The 15,446-nt window shown below is 39.2% G+C and overlaps 1 protein-coding gene across 8 annotated transcripts in view; it reads left to right on the plus strand.

Annotated features, from left to right (window-relative positions):
- The window catches only part of ASPH (aspartate beta-hydroxylase), a 118,623-nt gene that overhangs the window by 95,890 nt on the left and 7,287 nt on the right, over positions 1 to 15,446 (plus strand). For all 8 annotated transcript variants that reach the window (XM_040066306.1, XM_040066268.1, XM_040066278.1 and 5 more), the window contains 3 exons: positions 6,111 to 6,246; positions 7,115 to 7,206; positions 12,211 to 12,344. In XM_040066306.1, the coding sequence (XP_039922240.1) occupies positions 6,111 to 6,246; positions 7,115 to 7,206; positions 12,211 to 12,344 (362 nt within the window). The remainder of the gene's footprint in view (positions 1 to 6,110; positions 6,247 to 7,114; positions 7,207 to 12,210; positions 12,345 to 15,446) is intronic.

The raw sequence follows: 15,446 nt of genomic DNA on the forward strand, positions 1-15,446 counted from the left end.
CCCATTGTGAATTTTTAATCAGTCAGGAAAGGCTGTGCTTTTGAGCCCTTGTGTAATATTTAGTGACTTTGGAAGTTTTTAATTGCACAAGTGAAACAAGATTCCCAGTGATGGATTTAATGAAAGATAATAATGCAGAATTTAAATTCTTTAGAAGGTTTTTTATTTATTTAATGCAAGGCAAGTAGTGCAGCTATTATTTATAACAATAGCTTTTATTTCCAAAATGGCATTGTTTTTATTAATTTATTATAATTGTAATAATAATTCATAAAAAATTAGGAAAAGCCTTTTTTTCCTGTATGTTTCAATTATTGGTGTGTGATTTAGAGAAACCATTATGGATAAATAATTTAAACCCAAAAAAGTATATTTGTAAGGAACAAAATACTTCAGAGTGGTTGTCTCTTTATATTTAGTTACACAGCATGTTTAAAAAAAAGCACTATGGAAGGATGGTTATTTTAAAAAAATAAAAGTAGTTTAAAAAGAAAGATTGCTCTTTGTTATGGTTTTGATGCCAACAAAAATAAGGCTAGAAATTTAGATTAAAGTATGATTCTCCAATTCTCTCAGCCACACCAAATAGCAGTGACCCTTTTGGACTAGCACCTGAAATGTGCTCATATTGAACCAATTCTTGAGGTATGTGTGGGAATTGATGCTTCTTGCCATAAAAGATATGGAGAAACCGGGAACTTCTTAATATGTTTTTGTCAAACAAAAAGGAAATATACATATTATCTGTTTGGTGTTTTAGAGCAACATGCAGTGTTGTTTTACAGTTCCTTACATGTAAACTTTTCAAACTCATATGTCACAGAAGGTAATGATCCATTCACCCTTGGCAGGAGTCAGCTTTGAAGGGTGAAATAATTCAGTTGATGTTATAAAATGGCCAGAGCTTCACCTTGAAGGGTTTTTTTTCAGATGAATCAGGCCTTGGTTTGGATCAGCATCTTGAGTGGCTCCTAGAAGAGCCGCTCAGGAAACCAGCAAAGGCAAAAATTCACTCCTGACCTCCACAGTACAACTGCGTCTCTGGAATTCAGTAATACCTTTTCATTCCAATCATTTGGTGGTATATGTTTTGGCTGTTTTATTAGCAATATGCCAGTGAATCTAGATTAAACTGAGACTGGTAATTTACTTACACAGGTATCATAACTGGGGAGTGGTAAGATTTACATTCTTTAAGATAACACTCACAGTTTAAAGTATAAAGCCAAAATGTAGTTATATGCATCAGGACAAATATTTGTATTGGTTTTTTGTAACTCAAGAAAGTATTTTGAAGAAAGCAGGTTTGAATCTAATTACATACAATGCTGCAAGCAAGACTAGAAGAAGTATTCTTCAGGAAGTAGCAAAAAATTATTGATGACATTAGTTTTCTAATTTCTGAGGTACTCCAACTTCTGTACATGGTTTAGTTTAAAAAATTATTTCCCCTTCTCACAGAGCAAAAACCAATCAAGAGTTATTTCCTACTGCTTCATTCATTACACTTCTCTTACATCTGTATGGGAAATGTGGGAAATGCTTCCAAATCACACTGGTGGAGTTCAACATGGATATATACTCTACACAGCACTGGAGGCCCTGACCCTCTCTCTGAGTTTCACTGCTTGTTAAAAGGGAATGAACTATTTTCACTAACTTGGTATCTTAATAATGCTAACAGAGCATTTATTTGGGGCTGGGGCAGTAGTAAAGCTGAACTCTCTTTGGTTCAGTCCATTAACCAGTATAGCTGTGGTCAGTCTTATAGCACAGACCTGGCTTTGTTTTCTTTTAAAAGGTCATCTAGTTTGTTGGGCCTAGAGATGGAGAAGTGAATTTTGACATTGCCTTGCTTTTTTCCACAGAAAGCCTAAAGCGAAAATTGTCTTTTTTCAGTATTCTCAGTTTAATAACTTCCTTCTGAAGGGCATTCAGCTTAACTAGCTGTAATTATACAGACATGAGGCATACTGTCTGTGCTAGTGGCCTTGTTTGCAAGTGAAAAAAAGGCGTATTTCCACAGGATGATTCATTTTTACGATGATAAATAACTGTCTAAGCATGGCATGTCTCCTTTTCTGGTGTTAACTGTCCTACTGCTTTCAAAAATGGGTCCTGATGCTTAACTTCCTGATGGGTAAGGTTAAAAAAAAGACAATCTCATACTTTACCCGTTTTTATATTACCTGCTTGCCTGGATGTCTTTAGGGAGAGGGTTTTGGGTTGTTGGTGGAGGCGGGGAAGACTGAGAATATCTGAGTAACGTTTTTCAGAACATGGTGTATCTAAATTAGTGGAACTGTGCTGAAGGGAAGCGGATTTTTGAATCTCTCTGCAGCTCACTGAGGCTTAATGTTTTTCCTTGAAAGTATATAGAGAGGCACTTGATTTCTCACAGAGAAGAAAATATAAACCTTTATATTAGGAAGGCTGCAGTGAGTGATTTGTGTAGAGATGTTCTGCTAACGTCTCTGATTTACTGTATTTTAGGCCGTTGGATCTGGGAATTCAAGAAATTGTCTTCCTCTTTTGATCTCAAAAGGAAAGGAAACCTTACTTTCCTCTTTGAAAACCCTTCCTTTTCCCTCAGGACAATTAACTTTCCTCAGCCAGTCTTACTGAGTCATTGCATCTTTCTCCAGTACCTTCTGGAGAATCTCATTTATAGCCTTATTCTATTCTGGTGCTCATTAAAAAAATAATAAAAGAGGTGCAATGGTGTTGGATCCTAGAGACTTTTCACTGGTCTGAAATTAATATGCAGGCAATGACTTAAGTAACTTTGTCCTTTCTGCATCCTTTGACTTTTGGAAAGGTCCCAGACGATGCTTTGCCAATAATTTACTACAGTGAATAGCTGATTGATTAAAGTAAATCTTGTATTGTTGCTTTTCTGTGATGGTTTAGATTTTATTAATTAAAGTTTCAAGTGCATCAAGAAAAGTGCAGAAAGACAATGAAAGTATTGGCAACAGCACATATCTTTATAGTTTTCCATAGGTTGACAGCTGGGCTTTAATGGTTTAGGTAATAATAGCTAAACATTCATAAGCGAGGGAGACATTAAATTGAAACGTGTTTTTAAAGTGTGGTTGGGTGTTTTAAGGGGAGACTTGTGTTGAAAAGAGCAAAGATGATGCATACAAGTGCTGATGTTTAAGCTCTGTGGGTGATTGAATGGGTGTAAGAAACCTATTTTGAACAGTTTAAAACACTGCCCCTTGCTTGGAGGTTATCAGCGTTACCCAGTGGAGATGTGGTAACTGAATGTGAACACTTTCCTATTCTGTGTCAATAACAAAGTGAAGTATATTAAACTCTTCACCACGATTCTATTTTATAGTTCAGTGGATTAAAATGGATGTGTGGTCAGTAGTTATGCCTCACATGAAGGGTAGCAACCTCTTAATCTCTTCCTGTGTCATTTATAACCACGCATTGAAAGGGTTTGACAGCACAGATTAAGGATAATTTCAATATAATAGTCTCACATAAAAAGCTCCAATATTAAAAAATCCCTATTTAAATAAAATCTACATTATTGCCAGATGTACAGCAACTGTAAACTTCAATTGTTATTAGGAACTGGATTTATAAAGCCATATGGAGGTTTATGGGAATCAGCTGCTAGCAAACAAGTACATATGCTCCCAGTGCTGGTTGGCTCCTGATTTTTCACTTGTAATCAGGATACTGCACCAAATATAATATTACTTTTTTTCTCTAACGTTGATCTTGAATCCTTACATATCACGAAGCCATAAGTATATTTAACTTTTTTCCTGCAGATACCAACTCTTGTATCAGGAGCTGTAAGTCCAAGTCCTGGATTTAATCATTATGCTTTAATGTTTCTTTGTGTTCTAACTATTCAAGGTATCCCTGAGAGTCTGTAATATCAGGGAGACCAGGGCTGGGTGGTATTTGAACTCCCCACTTTATTTCTCCCTAGGAGCTGTCTGTTGGTCATTATAAAGCACTCTCAGTGTGTGTTACAGATGGGGGTCTTTGTTTTCAGGACAGAAACCTTATTGATTTCTGAGTAATTTATGTCTAAAACCATTGAGGATTTAGTTCAAAATCGATAAGATGTATTCAAATAAATTTGTATCTTACATGTTGGGGAGGGAGCCTTTAAACACAAGGACAAACACTGACCTTTATGGGTTAACCTTCAACCTGTGGCACTTGAGAGAGAGTAGAGGTGACAGGGCAGCTGCTGCCTACAATGCCTTGGACCACCAGTGCTCTTCATGTGTCATTTTGTCTGCATGGATGAATGCTCCCTCTTACCTTTTTCAGCTGAAGGAGTAGGAGGAGTTTGAGGAAGCATAGAAGAACTTGTAGTATCTTTTAAAGTTTTCCAGTTTTGGGGTCTTTTTTGCTCTATATCACTTTAAATTGAGGCTAGTGTGGGTGTAGGTTATTCTTTACTTTCTCTTCCCCAGCCAGTGCAAAACCATGTATTCAAGCTGGCATTTCCTTTTGTAGATAGGGTATAAATAGCATAATAAATAGCTGAATAAATAGCACCACTGTTCTGGTATCCATCTCTGATTAGGTGGAAATTTTAAGACTTATTTTATACCATACATTTGGAAAAGTCAGTTTTCCAAAGAGACTCTAAAAAAAAAAAAAAATCCCAGAACAGCTCTCTGCATTTTTACTTAATGCTAACTTTTAAATGAGTGTTATAGAAACCATCAGTGAGGGAGAAAAACATGAATGCAGCAGGAAAAATAAGTGTTCTTCCCCATTTTTTGATAGGTGAGAGAAAAAAAACCAATTTGTTATGATAGAGATTACTATAATAACAGAAGTGAAATCCATATTTTCATACATTTTAACCTAGCTAAAATTGTTCTAGTGGGACAAAGTAGCTGTATTATAGACAACATGTTCTAGCCAAAGTTTGGTTTGTTGAGCCTTTTATGATCTAGCAATATAAACCTATTTTGTCAGATCGACTTTTTATTTCAGTTAAAAAAAAAAAAAAACACCAAACAAAAAACCCTCAAGTGGAAAATGCAGCTGTTTAATTTACATGAGGATGGCTGGTAATCATATGAAGTTTTAAGACTAAAAGGGAGCACTTATATCACCTAGTCTGCTCTGTGTTAAAGAGACTTTTGAGTTTTATTCATCATATAAGGAGGTAGTGTGGGAACATACCGTGACTTATTTCAGTGTGAAATGGACTGAAAACATCTTACAGATATGCATTGTTCAAGAGCACAAAGGAAAAATGGAAACTATTCACCTAAAATAAGTTTTAGTGAGAAAAGTAAGCTGCTGGGCAATTGAAGTTACTTTTACCCAGATCCATTGTTATACTGTGGGTTTTCCATTTATATTCCTATAACATTAAAATTACTTCTTATTGGTAGAATAAAAGGTTTTCTAAGCTATCTGAATTCTCCAGATAAAATGTCCTAAGGCAGCAGAAAACAGAAATTTTAATTTCACTATTTTGTGGGTTTGTATGTATGAAGTGCAGGGCAGCTCACACATTTTTAATGGTTGTGTCCATAAATGATCACCTGGCATTTCAAGTTGTATATGATTTTTTTCAATAGCAACAACACATGCAAGTGAATCTCGGCAAGCCTTCTTGAAGGTTTAAATCATAAATTTCAACTCAAGTGGTGTGTTTTAAGTTTGGCCTCTTTGGTCTGTAATATTTTGCCAACACCTGGAGTTCCAGGTTATGTGAGTGGTTTTCCAGTTGCAGGAATGATTCCAGGTCACATGCCCAGCATTTAGGAAGATCAATACATTTAGCTTGCAATGCAGAATGATCACTTAAAGAGCCCTTAGGCTCATCAAAAAGCAAGTCAGAGCGAGGCCTCTTCTGCAAAGAGGCTGGCTGTTGTTGAAATCTTGCAATCCCAATGTAATTGAATCTGAAGAATGGTGTGGAAGTCATTTTTCCTGCCTTAACATGTCAGAAGGGAATAGAATTCAAAGCAACTTGATAATAATGACAAACACTTTCTTTTATTGCTTTTAAATAAAAACATAAAGTTAATAATGGCAGGCAAAAATAAAAATGGTCCTAAAGCCAAACACAGAAATTTCTCAGTGCAGTAACATGGCTCTCACAACAGTCCTTAGAGAAAAACTGGAAGCTCATTCGGGATGAGGGTCTTGCTGTGATGGATAAAAAAAGAAGCCTCTTCCTGCCTGAAGATGAGAACCTACGGGAAAAAGGAGACTGGAGCCAGTTTACCTTATGGCAACAAGGTAAAGCATTCTGTATTTCTTCTCTTACCTCAATTTCATGATCTCAGATTAACATAGTGTAATAATGAGTGGCAACACAGCTTTTTCTAGACCTGTTTTTGTCATCAGTACGTACAGGGGAAAGGAACTGATAAAACAGTGTTTGGGACCCCTGTGACAATGAACAAGAGTTCTTTATTCTAAACCATGTTGTCCCTAAATGCTTCTAAAGGACCCTTGGGTATGGTAACTTGTTCAATGAGTGTACTTCTCTTCTGGCAAGGCTGCCAACTCTTTACCTGCGTAGTACAGATCAGCCTGAGGGAAGATGGGAACCTGGGAGAAGGCACAGTCTCAATTCTGTGTTGCCAGCTAGGGGAGATCTGTCATTCAGAAATGGTATGAGCAAAAGAATATGACTTTAATAAGGCTGCTGCTCTGCCCCTGAGCTGTGCACTGGGCAGCCCAACTCATGGAATGACCTTAAATTCTTATAAAACTCCACATATGAAAGAGTACTGTAAAATAAAATATTAAAAGCAATTTATATCAAAATGTTATCTGGTGTTGAAATGTTATGATACTTGGGGACATTTTAAATATTTCTTTTTTCCTATGCATCCACATTAGTGATTATACATTTAAAATAATACTTTTTTAAGTGGTAGAAAGCCTGGTGTTCACAAATAATGTAGAAGTAAAATGTGTAGGCTGCTATGATATTACAACATGGAGGCACTTAGGTTGTACAGTGTGTAAACTGGGAATAATCGTATTTACCTGTCTCTCAGTCTCAGATCTTTGTCAGCTTTGTTGCTCTTCTGCAAAGCAGAAAATGGAAATGTTCATTCATTGCTCTTAGAAATGCTCTCCCCATTATTTTCACTAGGAAGAAGAAATGAGAATGCTTGTAAAAGTGTTCCGAAAACATGTGCTTTACTGGAAAGATTCCCAGAAGCTACTGGCTGCAGAAGAGGGCAGGTACCTGGCAAACTTCTTCAATTTTGCAAATAGTGCTGGGAGCAGGTGGTTTTGAGGAATAGAGGGACATGTATAGAGGGATGCACAATTTTGGTATATTTAATGATGCCTCAAGTTCACAATAAACTTAACGATAAAAAATATACCCTATTGTAACTTTCAGTAAATAGCAGGTGAAATATGTTAGCTGAAGCCTTTCTATGGACTCTTTAGTTGAGTCATTTAACCTTGTGTTTTCTGGGAGCTCATAATGCGTAAGTAATTTGCCATGGGTCAAGCAATAAGTAATGCTTTACTAAAACTCAGCCTGAAGTGACCTGATCTGACTCATAGCCTAACTCTGCTTTGAACAGGGGGTTGGATTAGGTCCTTTCAGCCCTGAGCTTTTCTTTTTTTCTGATCTGAACCTAATGACTAATTTAGTGAGCCATATTCTCACTGTGATAAACTTCACCTGTCTCCTCCAGCCTGGCTGCATGAGGCAGGGGGAGAATCACCTTGTGGAAGCCAAAAGGTGCTGCCCCATGCTTCTTTCCTGAAGGTAAAGGAAAGAAATTTTACATCCATTGTCACCCTGGTTTTTCTGATTTTTTTAAAGCCATTTGATTGTTCTTAAGATGGAGTCAGTCTTTTTAGCTTCTGTGCAGTATTAGGAGCAGGTTTTGCCTTTTCTCACACATGTAACATAAACAAATCCTTTGTTTTTCATTCCCTGTCCTTTGTTTGCATATTTCTAACCTGAAAACAATTGTAACTGACAGTTGGTCTGGCCATTTGGCTGGGAGGTGATAACTCCAGAAGCCAATCCACAGCCAGACCCACAAATGTATAAAAAGCAAGAAATAAACAGGCAGAGGGGCTCTCGGCCTTGGCTCAGCCTTGGGCTCTCTCGGAGGAACATCTCTGCCCTGCAAATCTCTCGTCTCCGTGTGGTTGCTTTGCATGTCGCGATCACAATCCATGAGTGTGGGTGCCAACAAAATTTGCTTCAATTGTCTATCTACAATGACTATTCAGCTATCACTTAACCTCATTTAATCGTGTAGTAGACCTGTATGGGTCAATACACATGCAGTGGTTCTGTGGGATGTAAGTTTTCATTTGTTTTCTTTTTTTTCCAAGTTATTATATTTTGTCTGTAATGACTACATGAGAATATCCTTCACATGGCAAAATTAAGGATGCAAAAGTTGAAAAGCACAGTGCTAATGTAGCCCTGATTCAGACCCTTGAGTGTATGTGTTCATCTTTTTGACCAGTCCCTTGCTTTTGATGTACAGAACTACACTGGGTTATAGTGAATATATCTGATGAGAAATCATCACACTCAATGGGGCTACAGAAAAACTGCTCTCAGTCACATCCAGAGCCAAAGTGGATCTATCCCTGAGAGAAGATTCCCTTGACAGCTACTGTTTTGATCATCATTTCTTGGTGCCCTACATGTTAGCACCACGATATGGTTTACAGAAATGTTGTATATTTACTGTTGTAGCTGTAGTCACACGTTTTGAACATATAAATGTAAAATAATCTGAAAAGTTGTACTCTTGAAGTCAAAAGTTTTATATTCACTATTATGAGATGCCTAGGGAAATTTTAGTTTTATGCTAGCCATGACTTGGGTGTTACTGCTAAAATAAACTTAAAATATCAGCTGATCTCTGTTCACATGCAGAATCACTGGTAAGCAATGGGAATAAACACAATCAGGAAATAAGGAATTCTGTAGTGGATAGACTATTTGGATGCTTTGGTCACCTCATGTAGTGACAAAGATAAAAGAAATGTAAAATAATCAACTACCTGCTGAGCACTGCTGAGACACTGTATAAAACAATAGGAAGTGATCAAAATTATAGCATTCTTCTTAAAAATAGCAGTAAACTGAAATACTGCAGCTAGTTTTAATTCTGAGCATTTCTTACATTGCAGCCATAGTACAACTCATTGGTAGTTTAGACCAATTTATCTCTAGCACTTGAGTACAGCACGCAGATGTAATTCACAGACATATCCAGACTGATCTGCATGGGCAGATAACGTACATGACAGTAATCAATCTTCAGTACTGGCACATTAGCATCACAGAAATTGTTTATCTCAGATATTGGTGAGTATCCTGCATCGCCAGTTGTTTGCATTGTGTTAGGGTCGAGCACATCACGACTTAGCAGCGTTGGTTGGGAGCATCTGTGTTCACCACAGCCACTGGAGCTTATCACTTGCTGTCATAAGAAACTGACAGTAAGCTGAAACCTCAGACAGCAAGAATGGCCAAGGCAAGAGGCACATGCTGTCTCCTGCTGGTTTTGTTAGCAGTTGGAGACCATGCAACACCTTAATCTGTGGGATTTATCAAAACTGCTCTGTCCCAGCTAAATGTGCAGGTTTCTCAATTGAAAAAGTGCTTCTCACCACTGTCATATATTATTCACACTTCCTGTTCTCTGAGTTGTTGTAGAATGAATCAAAAAGGTTGAGGTGAGAAGGGACATCTGGAGATTACTCACTCCAACCCCTTGCTCAAAGTATGATGAAGTAGGGCAGGTTGCTATGTCCAGCCAGGTTTGGAATGCCTCTAAGGATAGAGATCCTACAGCCTCCCTGGGCAACCTGTTCCTGTGTACAGTAGAAAAAAGTGTTTCCTTATGCTTAAATGGCATTTCCTGTGTTTCAATCTGTGTCCATTACTTCTTTGCCTTTCACTGGATGCCATTGAGGAGAGCCTGCCTCTGCCTTCTTCACTCTTCTCGTCAGGTATTTATGTGCATTGACAAGATCCTTCCTCAAACCTTGTGTTCTCCAGGCTGAACAGTGCCAACTACCTCAGCTTCCCCTTGTATGTTAGATTCTCCCGTCCCTTAATCCCCTTTGTACCCCTTCACCTGCTCCAGTGTGTCCATGTCTCTCTCACAGTAGGTAGCACAGAACTGGGTCCAGCATTTAAGATGTCTCACCAGCACTGAGGGGTAGGATAACCTCCCTCAACAGGCTGCCAGAGCTCCCCATAATGCAGCCCTGCAAGCTCTGTTGGTGGCTTTGCTGCAGTGCTGGCTCCTGTAGAATTTGGGCGCTGTGAGGACCCCACAGTCTCTTTCTAGAAACTTGCTTTCCAGACAGATGTCCATCAGCCTGTATTGGTGCATACCTCCCTAGTGCAGAATTTTATGCTTATTTTTGTCAGATATTTTAAGATTTGTGTTTCCTCCTTTCTCCATCCTGCCAAAGTCTTTATGAACGGCAGGAGAAAAAAAAAAAAAAAAAAAAAGTAGCTTATTGGCCATTTTTATTCAATTTTCAGTCATCTGCAAACTTGCTGAGCGGGATGCACTCTGTCCCATCTTCTGAGTCACTGTGAAGCTCTTAAACAGCGGTGGATCCAGTACTGAGCCCTGGGATGTACCTCTGATGAGTGGCCTTCAGCTGGACTTTGATCATAACTTGTTGAGCCTGGCTTAAATGCAGGTTTCAATCCTCTTCACTGGAACTTGTCTAGATTCTATTTCCTCCTCACTTTGTTGATTAGGATGTTTATGGCAGACTGTTCAAAGACTTAACGCTGAGGTAAAGAATATCCACCAAGCTAGAAACCCCACCACAGAAAGCTGAAAAAGTACAGAATCCCCTTCATAAACCCATGCTGACTACACCCAGGTACACTCTTTTCCTTCATGTGTTTGAAAATGGTTTCCAGGATTACTTGCTCCATCACCTTTCCAAGGGTTGAGGTGAGGGTGACTAGACAGTAGTTCCTCAGACCATCCTACTTGCCCTTCTTGGAAATAGGAATATTTCCTTTCCACCAGTTCTCAGGGACCTCTGCTGTTAGCAGTGACGTTTCAAAGATTGCGTGGATAATGTATGGATTCACCATACATTCATCCATTTCCCTCAGACCTCATGGGTGGATCCCATCAGGACCCAGGAACCAGGTTGTTGAGTTTGTTTAAATGTTCCCAAACCTCATCCTTCTCCAGAGAAGATAAATCATCTGTGCTCCAGTCTGTTTCACTGGTCTCAGGTGCCTGACACTGAAAATCAGCCATACCAGTAAAGACTGAGGCAAAGAAGAGATGTAGTGCCTTCTTCATGTCCTTTTGTCGTCAGATGTTTTGTCACTTTTAGTAGCTGGGCATGTTTTCTCTAGACTTCCTTTTGTTGCTGAAATATGTGTAGGAATCCCTCTTGTTACCCTTCAATTCTATCTCCAAATTCAGCACCAGGAGGGCTTTGACTTTCCTAACATCATCACTGCCCATGCAGAAAGTGTCTTTACAGTATTCCTGGGTGACCTGACCCTGCTTCCACTTCCTATATACTTTCTTTTTTGTGTTTCAATTTTTTCTGGGTTGCCTGGATTCCTGCACATAGGAATTACCGAGTTTGGACAAGACGCTACTTAAAAATCAACCAGCTGTCCTATACCCCTCTTCTCTCAAGGGATTTTTCTCAGCAGATCCCTGAGTAAGACCAGATCTGCTCTCATGAAGCTGTGGACAGTAATTCTGCTTTTTTACTTTCACCATCCTCTCATGAACTTGAATTCCAGCTTCTCATGGTTGCTACAGCCAGGGTTGACCGTGACCTCCACAGGCATGTCATCTGAGAGGAGCTGGCCAGTCTGGTGAACACAAGCCTTGTGTCTCCTATTGTCCATCCTTTTAAGTCTTTCCATAGGAAAGGTGTTTTTTTCTGATTGTACACCGAAGATAATTATTTGCAGCTTGAAATGTGAATACTGGTTATTTTATTAAAAATTAAAACTGTGTACTTTCACACACAAACACATCCCTGGTTTCATAAGCACACACCACAACACATATGCTTTGTAGTATTAACTGCCTTTAGGGTATGAGAGAGAATTGCTGCTGAAACCGAAACAAAAGATGGCATTACACTTTTCACACATCACCAAGGATGAGACTAAATGAAGTCCTGAATTCCCAGCAGCACAGTTGTGAAATGGAATGTGCTGAAAAATGTGCCCTTCTCTTCTTGCAGATCAAATATTCTGTCATGCACCCAGGGACTCATGTCTGGCCTCACACAGGGCCCACCAATTGCAGGCTGAGGATGCATTTGGGCTTGGTGATCCCTAAGGAAGGCTGCAGAATACGGTGTGCCCAAGAGAACAGGTATGGTTGCAATGTTAGGGGTTTTTTTAATTGTTTGGTGTGGAGAGGGGTTGCTTGCTTGCTTGCTTGTCTTTTTGGTTTGTTTTTTTTGGGGGGGGGCGGGGGTGTTTGGTATTTTTTTCACTTTCCTCAAGACTGAAGAAAGGATGGGACTGCATATAGTTAAAAATAAAGAAAAAAAAGGGTGATGACCGAGATGTGTAATGTATTTGCACTTTGACTCATAGCACAAACTTATTGCCAGGAGAAACTTTCAAGACAAACCTGCTCTTCTCTACTATGCCATGGAAATAACAGTGGGTTTGGTCAATAGGGTCTCTGTTTACTTTTACAATGCCAGCCGAATATTGCTCCCAACAGAGTTCCTGTATTTATTTTGATTTTGGAGAGACTTAAAATTTGTTGCTTCTTTGGCAGAAGCTAAGACTAAGATATATTTTCACTGCTGTGACAGAACACCATGGTACTTCTGGCAGAAGCCTCCTTTTCAGCTTGTATTATATGTTATAATTCAATTAAAATATTCCAGTTGAAGTTGATCTCAGGATGAAGACATCTATGAAGTTTTAGGTCCAATGAATTACACAGATGGCTTTTTTCTTAAAATGTGCTTGAAGTGAAATTTCTTACCCATTAGGGAAAAATTATACTGAATTTCAAGTCAGTTTTATCTCAGTCAAAAACAAAATTAAATGCAATAGCTTATGCATTTACAATCAGGGCATATACTTCCCTTAAAAATATGGTAAAATATGCTAAATTTTATATTATTAAACACAGAAAGAAAAATGTAGTATTAACTATACTACTTACTGCTTACAGGCTTAATTTTCTGAGACTTAAGTGAAATTCTCATGATGCTTAATATCTGTATATATTATAAGTTTCTTATATTGTCTGCAGCTTCGGATGGCAACTAGTGTTAATTTTGAATTATTTTCCATGTAATAATGTAATTAATGGTAGAAATATAATTAATTTGATATTGAGAAATTAAATTCTACTCTTGTCTGCATGACTGCAATACATAACAAAAGATGTTTTTTTGATAACATTTGAAAACAACCACAACTGGGAATCTTTGGATTTTTTGAGGACAGAGTATCCAGCTGTTAATAAAAAAAAAAGTGTTGTTACTGTACTCTCCTGCCAACATGTAGCTTATAGTCACTGTTACAACCTACACTACCTACATCTAGGGAGCAGATAGTAGACTGGGCAATTTTTTCCATCATTCCAAGTCCAATATCCAGTTGGGTGAAGGGAGAGGTAGCTAATTGCCTTAGAGGACTGGTATAGAGGTGTGGACTCTTTTCACTTAAGGACATCAATCTGAGTTCAGATTGGTGGTGATTGCATGGCATTACCATTAGGTGGCTGTTTAGTAGCTGGTGTGAACAAAAAAGAGTGGTTTTGCTCTGCTGCCGAGAGAGCAGGTGTCCACAGCTCACCACCTGTTACAAGGCTGGCACCCTTCTTTGTCTTAACCTGGACAGAAGGGATAATCCTGTGGAGAGTGAATTTAACTACCTCCTTGGTAGCAGCACTTCCTTGAAGTCAGGAGCAGAAAAATGCCTGTTGCTGCAGACAGAACACAGAGCATGTCAGTGTCTGTTGGAGTCCAGGGCATTCCTTTGGCTGCCCTGGAGGGTCAGAGACCTGGGCAGGGGGCTCTGGGACCCCAGCCCAGAGCTCAGAGAGACACTGGCTTTGATCTCAGTCCATGGGAAAGGCTTCCTGCACTGCGAGAGGGTTTACAGGCCACAAGAGTGTGAAAGATTGTAGTTTAGCTTATCACAGGGTGAAAAAACAGTAAATTTAGGTTTCTAGCATTGAAGTGAATGGGGGCAAGAGAGAGGATTTGGGGCGTTGTCTCCTGCTTCTTTCTTCTTCCCTCACTCCATTTCAGCAGTGACGGTGGCACAAAGTAGTTCAAAGAGACTGGGTCAAAGCAGAGATGACCTGTTTAGTATAAGTGATAGACTTTGACAAGTAATGATAAATAAAGAATATGTAGCAATTAGTATAAAAGATAACGACTGCCCAGTTCAGGAGGAGTTGGGAGCCAGAGTCGGAGCCCGAGCAGCTGCAAACATCTTTCGTGGGGCACTGAGAGTAAGATAAGAACAATAAATGAAGCATGCAACCTTGAAAATTCAGAACCTGAAGACTCCGTCTCTTTCTTCCGGTTGGCACAGAGCTTTGCAGAGGGCAAAAAGACTCTAAAACCACCTGAATGTCGGGGAAAGCCCACGACAAGTGTCCACATTCCAGAACCTGGGTCAGTCTCATGCATCAGACATATTCATTTCACATGTAAAATGCTCAAGAGCTGACTACAACTTCTGCTGAAATGTGTTAAGTTCAGTTGCTAACAGCAAGAGCTGTATATTCAGAAACAAGGGCGAGATTTTCCCTGGAAGTGCTCAAAGTGTGTCTGCTGCTGGCTATGAAAGTGTTTTTATGTATCCTTCCCCTTTGGCAAAGGAGGTGTATCAAAGGAAATGGTGCCAGGAGGAGGCCTTACCTTGAGCAATTTCCATTCCTTTCCTCTTGGTGGTTTCCAATAGGAGAGCTGGCTGGAAGAGGAAGGTTAGCATCATGCCTTTTCTGGCCTCCTGTGCCACTGCTGTGTGTGCGAGAGAGCGAACAGAAACAATGAGAATTTCATGCTTGGTTACCTCTGTGCCACCCCCATGGCAGTTCAGAGGGTGACAGTGCAACTCATTATTTGATGGACAGGCAAATCAGCACTGTCCAGTGCTGTTTTTTACTCTTTCATTTGCAGAAGAGTTTTTTGCAGCTGGTTGGAGTTGGTATAACTCACAGTTGAGGGCCGTAAAGATGATCAGAGGGCTGAAACACCTCTGCTATGAGGAAAGGCTGAGAGCTGGAGTTGTTTGTCTTTGAGAAGGCTCCAGAGAGACCTCATGATAGCCTTTAAGTACTTGAAGGGAACTTTTAGGAAAGATTGGAACCATTTGTATCATACAGGTTGCAAGAGGACAAGGGGTAATGTTTTTCAGCTAAAAGAGGGTCAGTTTAGATTATATATAAGGAAGAAGTGTTTTATAGAAGGCGTGGTGAGACACTGGAACAGGT

The sequence above is a fragment of the Hirundo rustica genome, chromosome 1, assembly GCF_015227805.2.
Source record: "Hirundo rustica isolate bHirRus1 chromosome 1, bHirRus1.pri.v3, whole genome shotgun sequence".
Classification (NCBI taxonomy): domain Eukaryota; kingdom Metazoa; phylum Chordata; class Aves; order Passeriformes; family Hirundinidae; genus Hirundo; species Hirundo rustica.